General features: G+C 40.6%; 1 protein-coding gene across 1 annotated transcript; it reads right to left on the bottom strand.

Annotated features, from left to right (window-relative positions):
* Positions 1-637: 637 nt before the first annotated feature.
* LOC140128603 (extracellular calcium-sensing receptor-like) lies at positions 638-18,882 on the bottom strand. Its single transcript, XM_072150300.1, has 7 exons — positions 18,763-18,882; positions 11,471-11,526; positions 11,129-11,420; positions 8,898-9,710; positions 2,484-2,711; positions 2,229-2,352; positions 638-1,545 (listed from the first exon to the last, which is right to left on the bottom strand). The coding sequence occupies exons 1-7, from the start codon at positions 18,880-18,882 to the stop codon at positions 638-640; spliced, it is 2,541 nt and encodes an 846-aa protein (XP_072006401.1).
* Positions 18,883-21,426: the final 2,544 nt, after the last annotated feature.

Raw genomic sequence — 21,426 nt, 5'->3', positions numbered from 1 at the left:
TCCCCAACAAGGCGCAAAAATTGCAATGCGCCAAAAAATGTCTAAAAAAAGACAGAAAATCAGGAAGAAAAATAAAGATAAATGACCCCCAAATGTGTACTGCATTGAATGTTAATATACATAAAAAAGTGAGCCCCCCCCCCCAGCCCTACAGGACTCATAGCAGTTGGGTTGAGACTTTGTTGCTGCTTTAACAGGAGAAAGTTTAGGGATCGCAATACAAGACTACACCCAAACAAGTTCCTCTGGCCTAGTAGAGGTAGACACGTTCTTCCTTTGGTCTTGGTGTCCTACCGGTGGCCTGTTCCTTGCATTGCTCTGCATGGTTCCTTGTTGGTTCTTCTCCCGGAAAGCTTGTTAAACCTCAACTGTATGCGCATGCTGGCCCTCGGCAATGTTCAACCACCTTGCCCGACCATGACTCTCCAACCTTTGCCTTCATACAATTCATGTACTGTCCCAAAATCTTCTAATAATTTACAACTGCTATGTATTCTCTCCTCGACCTCCACATATGATGGCAATTTAGTAATACATGGAAGGTTCAAGTCCACCAGAAAGGAAGCTACTCCTACGGAGCTAATAGAAAGGTTCTCTAAGGTTTTTATGTACCTGTAAGGTTTATATACTGTATATATTATCTTTTTCTGTCTTTCCTTATGAGATATTCTCTAGAGTTCATATCAGGCCTGAACAGTATGATGAAACACTTTGGAAAAAACATACAGATTACTAGAGCCCAACTCGATGACAAGATAGCAAAGATCTCCATAGCCACTGTGTACTTGCCCTGGGCACTAAGAGAGGCTGGGATGTAAGATATCCAGACGCTGAGGAAGGCCAACATGGTAAAAGTGATGAACCGGGCTTCATTGAAGCTGTCGGGAAGTCTCCGAGCCAGGAAGGCAACAATGAAACTGATAAAGGCCAGAAGAAAGAGATAACCCAACATGGTCCAGAAGGCAATGGGTGATCCTTCGTTACATTCAAGAATGATCAATGTTGGCTGGTTTTCTACGTTGTATTGTTGGTATGGTGGCGCTAGGGACAACCAGGAGATACATAAGATAAATTGTAACAAGGAACAAGTAAAAATAATTGCATAGGACACTTGTGGGTTGGTCCATTTCCTCATACTACTACCTGGTCTAGTGGCCATAAAGGCAAATACCACCATAATAGTTTTAGCCAAAATGCAAGATACACACAGGGTGAAGACCAGTCCAAAAGTAACTTGACGCAGTAGACATTTCTCTGTATGGGGGTAACCGATGAAGACTAAAGAGCTCAAGAAGCATGATGAAAGCAAAACAAGGAGAAGACAACTCAGGAAGTAATTGTTGGCTTTTACTATGGGGGTTGATTTATAACGGATAAAAAGCCTTAGTATAAATGTAGGAATGAAGGAGGAAAAGATTGAAGCACCAGTAAGGGTGGCACCCATGGGGTCATCATAGGAAAGAAAGTCTGTGGGTTTTTGAAGGCATCTGGTCTTCTTTGGATTCGACCATTGATTCCATGGGCACTTCAGACAGTCATTAGAATCTGAAAATGAAAGGATTTTGTGAATTGTGAATTTGTGATTTGCATATTTTATGTTCTTAGAACTGGATGGATTGGGATTATTTATGGTCATGTTTGTCTCATGCATTCTAGAGGGCCTGGCCAATCAAATGCAATGGGGGTCATTTACTAAGGGCCCGATTCGCGTTTTCCCGATGTGTTACCCGAATATTTACGATTTGCGCTGATTTCCCCTGAATTGCCCCGGGATTTTGGCGCACGTGATTGGATTGTGGCGCATCGGCGCTGGCATGCACACGACGGAAATCGGGGTGGTGGCTGAACAAAAACCCGACGGATTCGGAAAAACCGATGCATTTAAAAAAAAAAAAAAAGTGTCGCTGAGCTTGAACTTACCTTCACTAGGAATAGGCGGGTGAACTTGAGTGCATTTCAGCGGACTTCGGCGCAGCAGCGCCACCTGGTGGACGTCGGAGGAACTGCCTTAATGAATCCCGGCCGGACCCGAATCCACCGCAGAGAACGCGCCGCTGGATCGTGAATGGACCGGGTAAGTAAATCTGCCCCAACATGTGAAATCTTCTCAATTGTAGTCTACTAAAGGTTTGGAACTTCTGGAAAGTTCTAGCATCTACTTTCTTGGTTTCTTTAGATATTGAAATATTCTATATCCTTGAATATGAATGAAGTTCCTTCCTTAGTACCTGTGTGATTGGAGATTTCTCCTTGTGGGCAGGGGACACACTGGAAGCAGCAGGCAGGTTGTCCTCTAATGGATGCTTGCCTAAATCCTGGAGGACAACTTTCAGTACAAGCTGATGTAGGTATCTACAACAGAAGGACATTAGAATAGATCAGATCAATCAAAAACAAGAATAGAGAGGGGAGAACATGAAGAAGACTCTAAGGCATTTCTTAATGAAATACTAAAGAAGGAATCCATCAATAACTCATAGTACTTGGTTGTCTTCTGTAGCCCAAAGTAGTAGACTTGAATTGATGGTAAAACGTTGTCCTGAAGATGTGGTGGTGTCATAACTGCCAACCTTGACATGACGTATGGTGTTGTCTGCACTAAGCTGCCAATTTACAATATCATAAACCGCAGGTGGGTCTCCATTCTCATCAAAGTAAAGTTCCATCTCATTACTCAGTGGGACTCTCACCTTCTTCACATAATACAGTATCTATGGAGAGAAGACAATTATGTAGTTAAATAATTTCTAATACATCCCTCCATTTGCAAGATTAAAACTATATGTACAAGAATATAACTACTATAAAACTGCCCCCTATGTACAAGAATATAACTACTATAATACTGCCCCCTATGTACAAAAATATAACTACTATAATACTGCCCCCTATGTACAGGAATATAACTGCTATAATACTGCCCCCTATGTACAGGAATATAACTACTATAATACTGCCCCCTATGTACAAGAATATAACTACTATAATACTGCCCCCTATGTACAGGAATATAACTGCTATAATACTGCCCCCTATGTACAGGAATATAACTGCTATAATACTGCCCCCTATGTACAGGAATATCACTACTATAAAACTGCCCCCTATGTACAAGAATATAACAACTATAATACTGCCCCCTATGTACAGGAATATAACTGCTATAATACTGCCCCCTATGTACAGGAATATAACTACTATAATACTGCCCCCTATGTACGAGAATATAACTACTATAATACTGCCCCCTATGTACAGGAATATAACTACTATAATACTGCCCCCTATGTACAGGAATATAACTACTATAATACTGCCCCCTATGTACAAGAATATAACTACTATAATACTGCCCCCTATGTACAGGAATATAACTGCTATAATACTGCCCCCTATGTACAGGAATATAACTGCTATAATACTGCCCCCTATGTACAGGAATATCACTACTATAAAACTGCCCCCTATGTACAAGAATATAACAACTATAATACTGCCCCCTATGTACAGGAATATAACTGCTATAATACTGCCCCCTATGTACAGGAATATAACTACTATAATACTGCCCCCTATGTACGAGAATATAACTACTATAATACTGCCCCCTATGTACAGGAATATAACTACTATAATACTGCCCCCTATGTACAAGAATATAACTACTATAATCCTGCCTCCTATGTACAAGAATATAACTACTATAATACTGCCCCCTATGTACAGGAATATAACTACTATAATACTGCCCCCTATGTACAGGAATATAACTACTATAATACTGCCTCCTATGTACAGGAATATAGCTACTATAATACTGCCCCCTATGTACAAGAATATAACTAATATAATACTGCCCCCTATGTACAAGAATATAACTACTATAATACTGCCCCCTATGTACAGGAATATAACTGCTATAATACTGCCCCCTATGTACAGGAATATCACTACTATAAAACTGCCCCCTATGTACAAGAATATAACTACTATAATACTGCCCCCTATGTACAGGAATATAACTGCTATAATACTGCCCCCTATGTACAGGAATATAACTACTATAATACTGCCCCCTATGTACGAGAATATAACTACTATAATACTGCCCCCTATGTACAGGAATATAACTACTATAATACTGCCCCCTATGTACAAGAATATAACTACTATAATCCTGCCTCCTATGTACAAGAATATAACTACTATAATACTGCCCCCTATGTACAGGAATATAACTACTATAATACTGCCCCCTATGTACAGGAATATAACTACTATAATACTGCCTCCTATGTACAGGAATATAGCTACTATAATACTGCCCCCTATGTACAAGAATATAACTAATATAATACTGCCCCCTATGTACAAGAATATAACTACTATAATACTGCCCCCTATGTACAAGAATATAACTACTATAATACTGCCTCCTATGTACAGGAATATAACTACTATAATACTGCCCCCTATGTACAAGAATATAACTACTATAATACTGCCCCCTATGTACAGGAATATAACTTCTATAATACTGCCCCCTATGTACAAGAATATAACTACTATAATACTGCCCCCTATGTACAAGAATATAACTACTATAATACTGCCCCCTATGTACAAGAATATAACTAATATAATACTGCCCCCTATGTACAAGAATATAACTACTATAATACTGCCCCCTATGTACAAGAATATAACTACTATAATACTGCCTCCTATGTACAGGAATATAACTACTATAATACTGCCCCCTATGTACAAGAATATAACTACTATAATACTGCCTCCTATGTACAGGAATATAACTACTATAATACTGCTCCCTATGTACAGGAATATAACTACTATAATACTGCCCCCTATGTACAGGAATATAACTACTATAATACTGCCCCCTATGTACAGGAATATAACTACTATAATACTGCCCCCTATGTACAGGAATATAACTACTATAATACTGCCTCCTATGTACAAGAATATAACTACTATGATACTGCCCCATATGTACAAGAATATAACAACTATAATACTGCCCCCTATGTACAAGAATATAACTACTATAATACTGCTCCATATGTACAAGAATATCACTACTGTAATACTGCCCCCTATGTACAAGAATGTAACTACTATAATACTGCCCCCTATGTACAAGAATATAACTACTATAATACTGCCCCCTATGTACAAGAATATTACTACTATAATACTGCCCCCTATGTACAAGAATATAACTACTATAATACTGCCCCCTATGTACAAGAATATAACTGCTATAATACTGCCCCCTATGTACAAGAATATAACTACTATAATACTGCCCCCTATGTACAAGAATATAACTACTATAATACTGCTCCCTATGTACAAGAATATCACTACTATAATACTGCCCCCTATGTACAAGAATATAACTACTATAATACTGCCCCCTATGTACAAGAATATAACTACTATACTACTGCCCCCTATGTACAAGAATATAACTACTATAATACTGCCCCCTATGTACAAGAATATCACTACTATAATACTGCCCCCTATGTGCAAGAATATAACTACTATAATACTGCCCCCTATGTACAAGAATATTACTACTATAATACTGCCCCCTATGTACAGGAATATAACTACTATAATACTTCCCCCTATGTACAAGAATATCACTACTATAATACTGCTCCCTATGTACAAGAATATAAATACTATAATACTGCCCCCTATGTACAAGAATATAACTGCTATAATACTGCTCCCTATGTACAAGAATATAACTACTATAATACTGCCTCCTATGTACAGGAATATAACTACTATAATACTGCCTCCAATGTACAAGAATATAACTACTATAATACTGCCCCATATGTACAAGAATATAACTACTATAATACTGCCCCCTATGTACAATAATATAACTACTATAATACTGCTCCCTATGTACAAGAATATCACTACTATAATACTGCCCCCTATGTACAAGAATATAACTACTATAATACTGCCCCCTATGTACAAGAATATAACTACTATAATACTGCCCCCTATGTACAAGAATATTACTACTATAATACTGCCCCCTATGTACAAGAATATAACTACTATAATACTGCCCCCTATGTTCAAGAATATAACTACTATAATACTGCCCCCTATGTACAAGAATATAACTACTATAATACTGCCCCCTATGTACAAGAATATAACTACTATAATACTGCTCCCTATGTACAAGAATATCACTACTATAATACTGCCCCCTATGTACAAGAATATAACTACTATAATACTGCCCCCTATGTACAAGAATATAACTACTATAATACTGCCCCCTATGTACAAGAATATAACTACTATAATACTGCCCCCTATGTACAAGAATAGCACTACTATAATACTGCCCCCTATGTACAAGAATATAACTACTATAATACTGCCCCCTATGTACAAGAATATAACTACTATAATACTGCCCCCTATGTACAAGAATATAACTACTATAATACTGCTCCCTATGTACAAGAATATAACTACTATAATACTGCCCCATATGTACAAGAAAATAACTACTATAATACTGCCCCCTATGTACAGTAATATAACTACTATAATACTGCCCCCTATGTACAGGAATATAACTACTATAATACTGCCCCCTATGTACAAGAATATAACTACTATAATACTGCCCCCTATGTACAAGAATACAACTACTATAATACTGCCCCCTATGTACAAGAATATAACTACTATAATACTGCCCCCTATGTACAAGAATATAACTACTATAATACTGCCCCCTATGTACAAGAATATAACTACTATAATACTGCCCCCTTTGTACAGGAATATAACTACTATAATACTGCCCCCTATGTACAGGAATATAACTGCTATAATACTGCCCCCTATGTACAGGAATATAACTACTATAATACTGCCCCCTATGTACAAGACTATAACTACTATAATACTGCCCCCCTATGTAAAGGAATATAACTACTATAATACTGCCCCCTATGTACAAGAATATAACTACTATAATACTGCCCCTATGTACCGGAATATAACTATTATAATACTGCCCCCTATGTACAAGAATATAACTACTATAATACTGCCCCTATGTACAAGAATATAACTACTAGAATACTGACCCCTATGTACAAGAATATAACTACTGGAATACTGACCCCTATGTACAAGAATATAACTACTATAATGCTGCCCCTATATACAAGACTATAACTACTATAATACTGCCCCCTATGTACAAGAATATATCTACTATAATACTGCCCCCCTATGAACAGGAATATAACTACTATAATACTGCCCCTTATGTACAAGAATATAACTACTATAATACTGCCCCCTATGTACAAGAATATATCTACTATAAATCTGCCCCCTATGTACAGGAATATAGCTACTATAATACTGCCCCCTATGTACAAGAATATAACTACTATAATACTGCCCCCTATGTACAAGAATATAACTACTATAATACTGCCCCCTATGTACAAGAATATAACTACTATAATACTGCCCCTATGTACAAGACTATAACTACTATAATACTGCCCCCTATGTACAAGAATATATCTACTATAATACTGCCCCCCTATGAACAGGAATATAACTACTATAATACTGCCCCCTATGTACAAGAATATAACTACTATAATACTGTCCCCTATGTACAAGACTATAACTACTATAATACTGCCCCCTATGTACAGGAATATATCTACTATAATACTGCCCCCCTATGAACAGGAATATAACTACTATAATACTGCCCCCTATGTACAAGAATATAACTACTATAATACTGCCCCCTATGTACAAGAATATAACTACTATAATACTGCCCCCTATGTACAAGACTATAACTACTATAATGCTGCCCCTATGTACAAGACTATAACTACTATAATACTGCCCCCTATGTACAAGAATATATCTACTATAATACTGCCCCCCTATGAACAGGAATATAACTACTATAATACTGCCCCCTATGTACAAGAATATAACTACTATAATACTGCCCCCTATGTACAAGAATATATCTACTATAATACTGCCCCCCTATGAACAGGAATATAACTACTATAATACTGCCCCCTATGTACAAGAATATAACTACTATAATACTGACCCCTATGTACAAGAATATAACTACTATAATACTGCCCCCTATGTACAAGAATATAACTTCTATAATACTACCCCCTATGTACAAGAATATAACTACTATAATACTGCCCCCTATGTACAAGAATATAACTACTATAATACTGCCCCTATGTACAAGACTATAACTACTATAATCCTGCCCCCTATGTACAAGAATATATCTACTATAATACTGCCCCCTATGAACAGGAATATAACTACTATAATACTGCCCCCTATGTACAAGAATATAACTACTATAATACTTTCCCCTATGTACAAGACTATAACTACTATAATACTGCCCCCTATGTACAAGAATATATCTACTATAATACTGCCCCCCTATGAACAGGAATATAACTACTATAATACTGCCCCCTATGTACAAGAATATAACTACTATAATACTGCCCCCTATGTACAAGAATATAACTACTATAATACTGCCCCCTATGTACAAGAATATAACTACTATAATACTGCCCCCTATGTACAGGAATATAACTACTATAATACTGCCCCCTATGTACAGGAATATAACTACTATAATACTGCCCCCTATGTACAGGAATATAACTACTATAATACTGCCCCCTATGTACAAGAATATAACTACTATAATACTGCCCCCTATGTACAGGAATATAACTACTATAATACTGCCCCCTAGGAACAAGAGTATACTGTAACATTTTTACCTGCCATGGAGAGAAATGTTGGATTTGTGTACAGCTGCCCTGATGAAATGGACCTTCTCCTGATAGACATTTTCTAAGATCTGTCATTGCTTTGGCCAGAACATGAACTGCAGTGTAGATATTGTAAGAAACCCTTAGATTGGAGACGTCATTGTAGCTGTTCTTTATAGCGTCCAGTCTCTCTCCTCCTGTGCAAAACTTTCCTTGCGATTCCAAATTTCCGTCCATGGAACAGTTGAAGGCTTCTTCCCAAAATGTCCTTACCAAGCCCCCTCCTACAGTCATGTTTGGGTGGATATTGTTGAGGAATTTTTGAAATCCTGGTATTAACCCATTGTAGAAAGCTAAGCCTATTGTGCCGAATAAGAGACGTGAAAAACTCCTCATGGTTTGTAGACTAGTCACTGACCACCCTTCACTAGCCACAAATATCTTATCCTTGATGTTCTCCCTCATCATTTCAGTCAAGATGGGGATGAGGTCGAGTCCAGTAGCGAAGATGATCACTACTCTTGCCGTTGACTCCTTCATCACCTTTACTATGTGGACCGCGTTCCGGTCCGGTCTGCTGGTCAGAATACTCTCAGTGAAGGCTACACAGGCCCCGGACTTGATAATTTCTTGTTTGACGAGCTGAATTCCCTGCTGTCCATAGTCATTGTCTACTCCCAGGAGCCCGACCCATCTCCAGTTAAAGTGTAGCACGAGCTTCGCGAGTCCCTTAGACTGGAAGATGTCACTGGGAACAGTCCTGAAGAAGGACGGAAACTTCCTGCGGTCACTCAGGAGAGAACTGGTGGAATAGTAACTGATCTGAGGAAGGAAACAGGAAGTGTCATTGTCATTGAGATAGAACCTTCTTTCATCCTCATCTCTGCAACGTTCCTCTTTCTAAAAAATTTAAAATTTTTGGGCCCCTTTAATTAAGCAGTCTGTGCCAGTGTCCTGATGTAGACTGCGCATGCATTTATGAAGTGTTTGCATTGGTTTGCAATACTGTGCACCTAAAGGGGCATTCCAGTGAGTATTTGCCCGGTGCACCACATTCATTTCGTAAGTCCAACAGAATTGTGGCGCACGCCCAACTATCTTGTTTTTAAAGGACAAAATGGCGGCATTTATAGGAAATTATCTTATAAGTGGGAGATTTTTTTTAATCATAAATTGGAATTGGAGAAATATAAATATATGGCAGATAAATGTGAATGTGGAGATAACAATTTTTTTTTTTTTAAAGAAAGCTGTTTTTGATGTCCAAACCGGGAGTTACTCAAAAAATAAGGGGAGGAGCAGCATCTCCATGGGGATCCACCCATTAGGATCCGCACCTGCTATAAAACTGCATCAGAAAACCTCAATGTGTTAACACAGAGGAACAGTGAGTATATATACACGAGTATAAGCTGAGTTTGTTAGCACTAAAAATTTTCTGAAAAAAAAAGCAACTAGGCTTATACTTGAGTCTATAAAAAAAACCTTTTATTTACTTATATTTACTTCTGGTGCTCACTCTCAGCGTCTTCTTCTCCTCGCGGCTTGTCTTTTCCCCTCCGCCCAGGCTTCCCCCGGCAGTGCTGGTAAAGGCAGATCTATGCTCTCTGCCCACACACTATGACGTGGCATGTCACGGCCTGATTACGTTATGGTGTGTACACGTGAGCAGAGAGTATAGACACGCCTCTGTCCGAAATGTTGGAAAGCTGGAGAAGATGAGCCACGAGAAGAAAGGAGATGCCGGGAGTGGGTGCTGGAGGTAAGTACTGGGTTTAAAGTTTTGGAGGGGGGCTCTGCTGCTAGAAGTTGAGGTGGGGTGACTCTGCTGCTGGACATTAAGGGGCTCTGCGGCTGGACATTTCATTAAAAAGTAGTTGCTGCATTTCCCACCCTAGGCTTATATTCAGGTCAATAAGTTTTCCCAGTTTTTTGTGGCAAAATTCGGTGCCTCCGCTTCTACTTATATATACGGTAACTTATCAGAGCTGAATCCCAAATAAAATGAAGTAATTCTTGTGTGTATCACACTATTATTGATGGGGGCATTAAATGGCCTAGACCACTTTAACCTACATGTAAATGCCCAATTTGTTCACTGGTCTTGAAATCTTTAGGGTTGTGTAATCTATGAACTGTAATAAATCCTAGCACTATACGCTGTAGCCTGTCCATCATGGGATTAACCGTCATCCAAAAACTAGAGAAATCTAGGTGGCCTTCGTGCCCCATGCCCTTACCTGTGGGTATTTGTAGAGCCCCAGGAGATGGCCAACTGCTATGGACAATGTGGACGAGGAGGAACCTATGAATCCACTTAGAGGAGCGTTGTGAAGACATCGATAATTGGGGATGGCCAACTTGTCACCTGATAACACTTGCAACGTGGCGGCCATGTTCACAGGCATGACCCCACAAGAATCGTACCAATGATATCCCAGGGTTATGTTGGGTAAGATGTTCTCATTTCTGTTGATCTCTTCTATGGCAAAAAAGAGGGCTTGGAGCTGTTGGAAGTAACCAAAGTGGAGCCTTGAGAAGACATAAAGTGACTTAGTCAATGTGGACATAGTAGAGCTTACCTCCTAATGTCTCTACTGAGCATAGACATGTCTGTGTTCTGAGAAGCCACAATGGCCTTCAAAATGGAAAAACACCCACATTGTTATCACTAGTTAACACCTCCATGCCTGCTTCTAATAACAAATTGACATGCCCCAATTTACCTCTAATAAATCATTATATCTCATGATCCTCCAGTCTAATGTTTTTAATATTTCAAGGGCCTGGTAGTGACTACCACATCAGCACCACTTATAGCTCCACTTCTGGCAGCAGAACCAGCTTCCTTTGAGATGTTCAGGGTCCTTTCTTTCGATTTTGAGTTCGGCCATTTAGGGAATATTTGAGCATTTTCAGAGATTCTTTATAGTGCTCCTTCAAACATGCGTGTCGGTGGCCAACAGGCAACTCTAAGGAGTCCAGGGCTGGGGTTCCTCTATCATTTCTGCAAACATAGTTGGTGGTTTGGATGGACATGTGCCCCTAGGAGCCTTTGGCCCTGGACAGCAATCTAAACCGCCCATATCATAATCTACTACTCTGACATCATGGCCTCCCTGATGTACATTTTTGACATAACTACTACGCCTGATTCCTCAACTTAGATCAAACACACAATTGGATAAGTCTTCACTTACGTGGTACAGGATGTTCTTGGGGGGGTTTCAGTAAAGGAAAGCTGAGGGAAAGTATCTGCCAGGCGGACCGGAAGTACAGCCCCGATGACTATATCTCCAGGCTGGTGAATCCCCTCCAGTCCTAGAACCTCCAGTGCACATTGTTGGTCTTCATTATAAGATGTTGGGATGAGGGAGGTGAGGATGAAGATCCAGACCAGACAGTGCAGCAGTGGGAGCATCATGGAGTGGGTACCTGGACATACCATGAGTGACAACATATGCTGTAGTGATATCATTACTGCCATAAGGACACCATACTACATGATGGATTTATATCCACAACGTAAGACAGAGACATGTACCCGGGCAAATCTGTCTTTCATCTATTTACATATCTCATATCTGTTTATAAACGGAAGCAAGGTTGAGCAAATCAACTTATAAACTTTAAACAGCAGGCAACGGCCAAACGGTAGCAGTAGATTCAGAAAGCTGGAAGGTCGATGGAGATAGCTTTTCCGCAGGAAGGTTGCTCTCAGCCTTTTAGTAAATTCAGGCTGGGCTGGTATAGGTGGAGCTGAGACCAGATTGGGGACCTCCGCTCTGGGGTTTAAGTCTTCGGACTTGCCCTAATGTGTCAGGCAGCTTGCCTTGACAATTCTGCTTCCTAGTATTAAGACACTGGCTGTGGAAGCACAAACATGTGCCGCTCTCTCCTCTGCTTACTGGAACTGACATGTGCTCCAAGATGGAGTCTCTGACTCTGCTCGTAAGGTCCCACCCACCAGGGACTTTTATACTGGTCAGGTGGAAGCACCCTCCAACCAGCTTCCAGCTTGCTTTACAATGGTATAAAGAATATCATTGGATAACAGCATTTCACATTTTTAACTCTTGCCTTACCAGGCAGTGGCTACAGCTGCAATTACAAAGCCCTCCATGTTACAGCTTCTAACATGGAGAGGGACACTTTTGCAACTCCTACCTAACCCTCTGCATCTGCAGGGGTGTTGCACATGTGTCTATCTAGCACCAAACAAACTGGCGTAACAAGCACAAGCCTTAATTCACACAAGGAAATGACACTTGAAGGGGGTGGCCACAGTACCTCATGTTTTTTGTAATGTGTGTCAGGTTGCTGCCACACGTTGCATTCTTGGACCATTTTAAACGCATGTGTTTTTTAAATGTTTACCATTCGTTTGGCTGCTTGGAACCTGTTTATTTTCATTTCTAGAAGTGTCGGACACATCTGACCGCATACAAACAGGGTAAAAAGTGATCACAAAGTGACATACCCTGATATGATACCAAGAAAAAGTACAGCTTGTCCCACAAAAAATAAGCTCTAAAACAGCTCTGTAAACCAAAATATATAACTGTTCTGCCCATTAGTACTTGCTGATGCAAAAACAAGCAAACTTCTCAAAAAATGAGTTCTATGTTATGCAAAACAAGTTAACCATAAAAAAGTCATATAAATGGGGGGGGGGGGGATCTCCGTAATCGTGATGACCCATAGAATAAAGATAACACATTATTTTTAATGTTACGGTGAATGGGCGGAAAAATATGCCACCTTGAAGAGTTACTAAAATCTGATTATTACCCATTGAACCCACCGGAAATGATTTACCTGAAAAGGGGATCTCATCCAGAAAAAAATAATCCCCCATATGTCCAAATTACAAAAAAAAATAAACATTTTGTAAAATGTGACAATGCAGATCTGCTCTGGATGACCCCTCCTTCTGTCCTATGCCCAGTCGTGCGCCCATACAGTAGTCACCACCACATATGTAATTTCATACCTCATACTCGGGAGAAATTGGGTATCAAACTTTGTGGAGTTTTTCATCATTTAATACTTTGTGACGGTTTAATTTTTGACCAAAATGAATATATTGTCTAAAAAAAATTACATCTTGTAAAATACACCTCCATTTAGTTTTAACCCCAGTGAAACATCAAACTTCTAAAGTTGATTTTGCACACATTGAGGGGTGTAGTATCTATAATGGGGTAATTTATGGGGCAGGTGCCTAAGGGTTTTGGTGATTTTCATAAAAATAAGAAAAATTGCACCCAAAATTCTCAACCTAAAAAAGAGTGAGGATGCATAAAAACCCCGAGCCGATATAAAACAGACATTTGGGAAATAAAGTTAATTATAAAGTTACTCAAGTTTAGTTACTGCTATAACTAAACACATAATATATCATCAAAATGTTTCTATTACTTTGATGTACAATGTGTGACGAGAAAAAGAAAATCTAAAAAATGTTAAACCGTTACAAATGTATAACCTCCTATAATGACACAGGGCAATCAGGACTGGTCCAAAAGCCCTAAAATGGCTTAGACCAGAAGGGGTTAATAGTTCTGCTTTCTTGATACGTGAAGTGAAGCCTCCTGTCTTTTACCTCCTCAGCCAGAGATTCCTGACCATAAAATGGCCGCTGATGGAGGGTCATGTGATCTCTAATTGTCCATGAGCAATTGACCTTAATCTAATATTCATGACTACTATGCCAACCCCTTTAAGACAAATTTTAAAAAGTCAAAATAAAAACTAGACTGGCTGAAAAACTATGAGAAAAGATAAGTCTCCTCTCTTATGGCCTGGCTCCCTCGCTTCATTGGGTAGATGCTGATCTGGATGTTCTTTGTGGGCTATCTATGTAAAAAAAAAAATTAAAAGTGAAGCAGCACAAGGATCGGGGCCGGCGTTAGGGGGTGGCAAAATGGGCATTTGTCCTGGACCCCCTGTCCCAAAGGGGCCCCCTGTATGTGGACTTTTGTGGGAAAAGGATGTATTTATGTATATATTTTATACCTATCTATCTATTAATCAATCATCTTCCATCTCTCTCATAATTATCTATCATCTAACTATGTATAATCTACTTTCAGTGTCTATAAATCTAACTCATTTTTCATATTTATCTCCCTATCATCTGTCTCTCTCCTATAAATCCTCTTACAGCCCCATATTACAGATACTTACCTACTACTGTGTATAACTACAACGTGTTATTATTGTGCAGGGATAAAGGAGCCTCTTACAGACTGTAGTTTTGACCAGAGCCCTGACTAAACACTTGGGGCCGGATGTATCACTGTTCTGCGCTGTTGTGCCTTAATTCTGGTGCATTGTTGCGCCAGAATTATCACGAGCTGCAACCATCTGTGATGAGTTGAGTTTCTGACTCTTATTAATCAGGGGGTGGCTCAGTGGTTAGCATTACAGCCTTGCAGCACGGTGGCTCAGTGGTTAGCATTACTGGCTTACAGCGCTGGGAACCTGGGTTCAAGTCAACATCTGCAAAGAGTTTGTATGTTCTCTATGTGTTTGTGTGGGTTTCCTTCAGGTCCTCCGGTTTCCTCCCACACTCCAAAACATACTAGTCGGTTGAGTAGATTGTGAGCCCCAATGGGGACAGGGACTGATTTGGCAAACCCTGTGCAGCGCTGCGTAATCTGTGTGCGGTATATAAATAAATGGTTTATTATTATTAATCACTTTACTTTAGGCGCAATATAGATTCGGTCACTTATGTGATCCTCCTACAAGCTCCTCTGCCTCTCTCCCACACTCCAACATGAGAATGACCCCCACAGCAGCACCCAGGTGTGTGACCCTGCACCCAGTGATGTCCTCAGCAGGGGCTTCTCCCGGAGGGGATCCTTCAGTGCTGATCTCCTGCTGCACCCCTGTAATTCTGTCCAGTATCCTCCTCAGACACCAGTGTGGTCATCCTGATACACGGGGGACACTTCTCTGTACTATCTGCAAAATCCTACAAACTTCTCTTCTCTCCTTCTCTGAGCTGAGGATTCCGTAGAATGTTTTGTAAATAGAAGGTCATGAACTGTAAACAGAGGCTGCAAGTAATGTCTGCAGTGTTTGCTGAGCTCTGCTTCTGGGGATAACAAATGAACAGGTTGCTAATGATGATTGAAACTGGCGCAAAAACTGGCGCAAAAACAGTGCAACAGTATGAAAAGGCGCAAAAACAACAGAAAAAACAAGGGATAGATTGGGCCTTCGATCATTCACCAACATGCAAAAAGAAAATGGCAGCACCCAAAATATAAAAAAAATGTTGTACTTTTATTACTGCATGTCCAATGCAACGTTTCGGCTCCTTACAGACTGGGGTATTTCTTTTTCTATCTACATAATATATTTATATCTCTGTCTGTCTCTGTCTGTCTTTCTCTCTTTCTTCCTTTCCACTATCCTTGTATATCATTATCTATCTACATAATATATTTATATCTCTGTCTGTCTGTCTGTCTCTGTCTGTCTCTCTCTCTTTCTTCCTTTCCCCTATCCTTGCATATCATTATCTATCTACATAATATATTTATATCTCTGTCTGTCTGTCTGTCTCTGTCTGTCTCTCTCTCTTTCTTCCTTTCCCCTATCCTTGTATATCATTATCCATTTACATATTATATTTATATCTATGTCTGACTGTATCTGTCTCTCTCTCTCTTTCTTCCTTTTTTCTATCCTTGTATATCATTATCCATCTACATAATAGATTTATATCTCTGTCTGTCTGTCTCTGTCTGTCTCTCTCTCTTTCTTCCTTTTCCCTATCCTTGTATATCATTATCTATCTACCTATTATATTTATATTTCTGTATGTCTCTGTCTGTCTCTGTCTGTCTATCTCTTTCTTCCTTTCCCCTCTCCTTGTATATTGTTATCTATCTACATAATATATTTATTTCTCTGTCTGTCTCTGTCTGTCTCTGTCTGTCTATCTCTTTCTTCCTTTCCCCTCTCCTTGTATATTGTTATCTATCTACATAATATATTTATATCTCTGTCTGTCTGTCTCTGTCTGTCTGTCTGTCTTTCTCTCTTTCTTCCTTTCCCCTATCCTTGTATATCGTTATCTATCTACATAATATATTTATATCTCTGTCTGTCTGTCTCTGTCTGTCTCTCTTTTCCTTATCCTTGTATATTGTTATATATCTATCGGCTCTTTAACACTGGGATTGTTTTTCACATTTGTAATTCAGTGATTGTCTCCTTTCCTGAGTCATTCTTTTCTATGGGTGTTTTCACATTTGGGATGTTTTCCACTGATCCTTAGTGAAAATATTTTTTAGAACCTCTCCTATTTTTTTCAAACATGCGAATTGTGGCCGGCAATACAAGTCTATATGGTAATAGGTTACTGAGGAGGGTCGGGGGACCAGGTGTTGCGTTTTCTAACCAGTGTTAGACCTTCAGTTCGTGAACATAAAAAATTGAAAAAAGGGGATGCAAAAGAATGGATGTGGAGCCAAAACGGAAAAACATGCAAAATCTTTTATCTATCTCTCTATCTACGCAGAAGAGAGTCCACATGCACATTGAACTAGGCTGGGCTTCAGGTCATCCAAACATTATCTATCTATCTATCTCTTGTAAAAACCTTTAAAAAATGTTCACAGAGTGAAGTAGTATAGCCTGAAAAAGGAGACATGTAAAGTTGCATAAAATAAACAGTAAAAATGTTAAAACAAAAGGTAAAGTATGAAATTATTAGATACAATAGCATCATTTCTGAATTAAGTATATCAATATATTTTGCCCATTAAACAAGACCTCCATAATGCTCTCTACTAACCTTCTCATCAATGTTGTCCTCTGTACAATGTGAGATTCTCTGCTCTTTATATAGTAGCTGCATGTATTAACCCCCGGTCTCCTGAAGGTCTCCTCCATAGGGTACTTTGTGGATGACTCCAGTGAGATGTGTTGTTTCCAGTAAGGGTTAACTTGTGAATTCTCCGTAGAGTAATTGTAGTTGTTTGATCTGTGATCATTAGGTGCAGATGCTGAATCCCAGCTGTGCTAGAGAACTGTGTAGTGACGTCCACTGCCTATGGTGCTCCCTCCTCTGGGGGAATGAACACTTGGCCATAAACTATAGGCTTCTTCGCTACAATGCAAAAGCATAGTCCTGGAATTTTGGGTCTTTCACACTGTTCCACTGTACCTTCAACCTGGGACAACAGTTGAAGGTAAAGATGAAGCATGGAAATCACGGATGCACCCGGGATCCTTGTCGCGGATCGCTGGCACACCCGTGCCTCTCTGTGTGGCAAAGCAACCCCCGGACTTGACTGTCCACGAGCCTGCTTCCAGTCCAACTAGGCCATGCTCGTACCCGCTCCTAGGGCGTGCTTACGCCAGCTCTTCAAGACTTAAGGGGCTAGCGCCCCACTGATTGGCGCTGGTTAATCCGGCTTGGCCTCACTTTGTCACCGAACGCTCCAAGGTGGCATTCATCCTCAGCCTCCTATCCGGGAAGGCCCTGGCCTGGGCTACTCTGCTGTGGGACAGGAGCGACCCAGTGAAGGTTTCCCATACCACCTTTCTGGCTGAATATCGCACTGTATTTGATGAAACCTCTGGTACCTCCTCAGCTGAAATGGCCCTGCTGAACCTGCACCAAGGAGACTCTTCTGTGGGCGAATATGCTGTCAAGTTTCGCACTCTAGCCTCTGAGTTTTCCTAGAATGATGCGGCCTTGTCAGCTAACTTCAAGCAAGGACTGTCTCCCCAGGTGAAAGACGCACTGGTTGCCCGTGATCTGCCAACTACTCTGAGTGGTCTCACCCGGATGAGACCCAGATAGACTTGCAATTCACGGAACGTGATGGAGAATTGCGCCACAAGCAACCTCAAGTCTGGCTTCCACATCGGCCACACTTGGCACCAGTTTTTCAAAAGCCGCCTCAGTCTCCAGCCACACATGCAGGTCAAGAGAGTTCATCTCTCCGTTGAGGAACATTCCAGACATCGTTGGGAGGGACCATGCCTGTACTGCGCTAGCCCCGAACACTTCATTGGGGTTTGTCCTGTCCGTTCTCCCACGTCCAGCAGATCCCAACACGTTGGGCTTCTGGGAGGTACTTCCCTTGGTGTTAATGCTGTGTCTCCATGTCTGTTGGTTCCTGTGCTCCTCGGTGTCAGTGCTCTCTCTCCTGGACTCTGGTTCTGCGGGGAATTTTGTGGATGCCGCTCTGGTCTCCTGGCATCACATTCCAGTGGTTCCTCTCAAGAATCCGCTATCCCTCTCTTTTGTGGATGGTCAGACCCTTTCCAAACTAGTCCGGTACTGCACTGAGCCAATTTCTCTTCAGGTTGGAGCTCATCACAAAGAGAATCTGGTTTTCTATGTCCTGCCATGATCCACATCGTCCCTTCTCCTAGGTCTTCCATGGCTGCAACTCCATGGAAGCCTTCCTGATTGGCGCTGGTTAATCCGGCTTGGCCTTATAATCTGGCACCCTTCCTGCCTCACCGGATCTTCAGCATCATTTCCTGCTAAGTGAAAGCCCTCCAGTGTTCCTCTGTGTTTCCAATGTTACCATTGTTCCTCTGTGTTCCTGCCATCCGTTCCAGGCTACCTGTTCCGTGTACAATTTCCTGCTTTCCTGTTCCATGTGCCAGTCCGTCCCTGCCTGCCTGTTTCCTGTGCCAGCTCCTGCGTTCCTGCTGTGAGCTTAGCTCATCTTCCCAAGCTGCTTTCCTGCTGTCATCCCAGGCTCGGACTGTGTCCTGCATCTACGTACTACCTTGACTGCCACTGTGGACTTAGTCGCACCTGTGGAATGACCTGGTGGCACCCCGCCACAGCAAGACCATTCTGCTTTGCGGCAGGCTCTGGCGAAGACCGGGTGCCACTTAGACTCCGATCCTGGGTGCCGGCTAGTACCATCACCTCCTGCGGTGGTCCAGAGGGTCCACAGACTCTTCCCTAAGAGACGCTGACAATCATCCCTAAGAACTGTGACAACGAAGACCTAGGCTTCATGCTCTACCATGAGGCCTCTGCCACTGCTCTGCGCAGCTGAGACTGGTAGGTGACATCGGTATGCCAAACAGGCTGCAGTGGTAAGGCAGATACAGAACAAGTCAACTGAGGTACCATAGTGAAATTTGGAGGCAGCTAAATGTATACTGACTTGTGCTGAAGAGCCCATATCTCATAATACATAACTTTTCATGGGGCCCCAGAAAAACCAAACTCAGCACAGTTAAGATGTACAGTGTAGTCATATCTCCCTGCCTGAAGGTACCCATAGACCACTCTACTACTCAAATATTATACATTTAACATGGTAGGCCCCAGTAGCTGCAGATTCTGGATTGGACCTGGTGGACAAACAACAACTTGAGGACAGAATGAGGTCCTCAGAGACAGATGAAGGTTACATCCATGTTTTCAATTGTTTTTCTTTCAAACCACTTGCCAACATGATCACTTCTGATCATGGGAAGTTCTAACAGGTTAGTGAAACCCAATAAACATTAAAGTCAATGATGTTATTCCAATTTCTTTGGCTGTATAAAGTAGTGAAGACATTTGGTGATTGCCTTGGTTGACCGCCTACTCCTCACTCAATAAAGTCATGGAAAAGTATCACTGGTAGGTGCCCCCTTACAGCCTAGAGCTGGCTTTGAAGAGTAAATGATACTGTCCCTGGTGGTCTAAAGCAGTAAAAGGGTTCTGATAAATTTCCTGGTAGTCTACAGCAGTAAAAGGGTAATGATAACAACCCTAGTGATCTGGGGTAGTGAAGGGGTTACAAGTGGAATAAGGTGGTGAAGGAGTCATGACATGGTAACATTCCTGGGGCTTGAAGGCATAAAATCACTGGTGGTCTAGGGCAGGAAAGGGTTAACGATAACCTCCCTGGTGGCCTAAAGCAGGGGTCTAGCAAATGGGTGATATATTCCTGCCAATAAAAACAACTCTGGTGCTCTTGGGCAGTGAAGGGCTAAAGCTAAGATCCCTGATATACAAAAGCAGTAAAAGGATTATGGAAGAATCCCTGGTGGTCTAGGGCAGTAAAGGGGTAAGGAAAACATCCTGGGATCAAAAGTAGAGACTCAGAACATGTGATAGGGCTATATGCTGATGATATAATCATCACTTGTATGGATCCACTCTCTTCTCTAGAGGAGATAAGGAAAACTATTACTAAATACTCGAGTCTATCCTATTATAAAATAAATGAAACAAAAAGTAATATTTTCTTAATAAATGAAACTAGTGATCTTAAACAAAAAATCAGCTCAAAGTTTTCTTTTGCTTGGGCAAAAAACGGTACAAAGTATTTGGGAATTATGTTAGGACCTACTCTGGAAGTAATTATCAATTTGAATAGTTCGGACTTGATAGATAAATTAAAAATTTTGATTAAAAAACTACCAAACTCATTATCATGGCTTGAGAGAATAAGTGCCATCAAAAGTAACCTACTTCCTACAATACTATACTATTTTCGTTGTATTCCCCTATCATTTCCAGAGTCCACTCTCAAGATAATTAAGAAAA

Source organism: Engystomops pustulosus, chromosome 4, assembly GCF_040894005.1.
Source record: "Engystomops pustulosus chromosome 4, aEngPut4.maternal, whole genome shotgun sequence".
NCBI classification, from domain to species: domain Eukaryota; kingdom Metazoa; phylum Chordata; class Amphibia; order Anura; family Leptodactylidae; genus Engystomops; species Engystomops pustulosus.
Note: the sequence above shows the minus strand (reverse complement) of the source record. Positions and strands in the feature narration are given on the sequence as shown.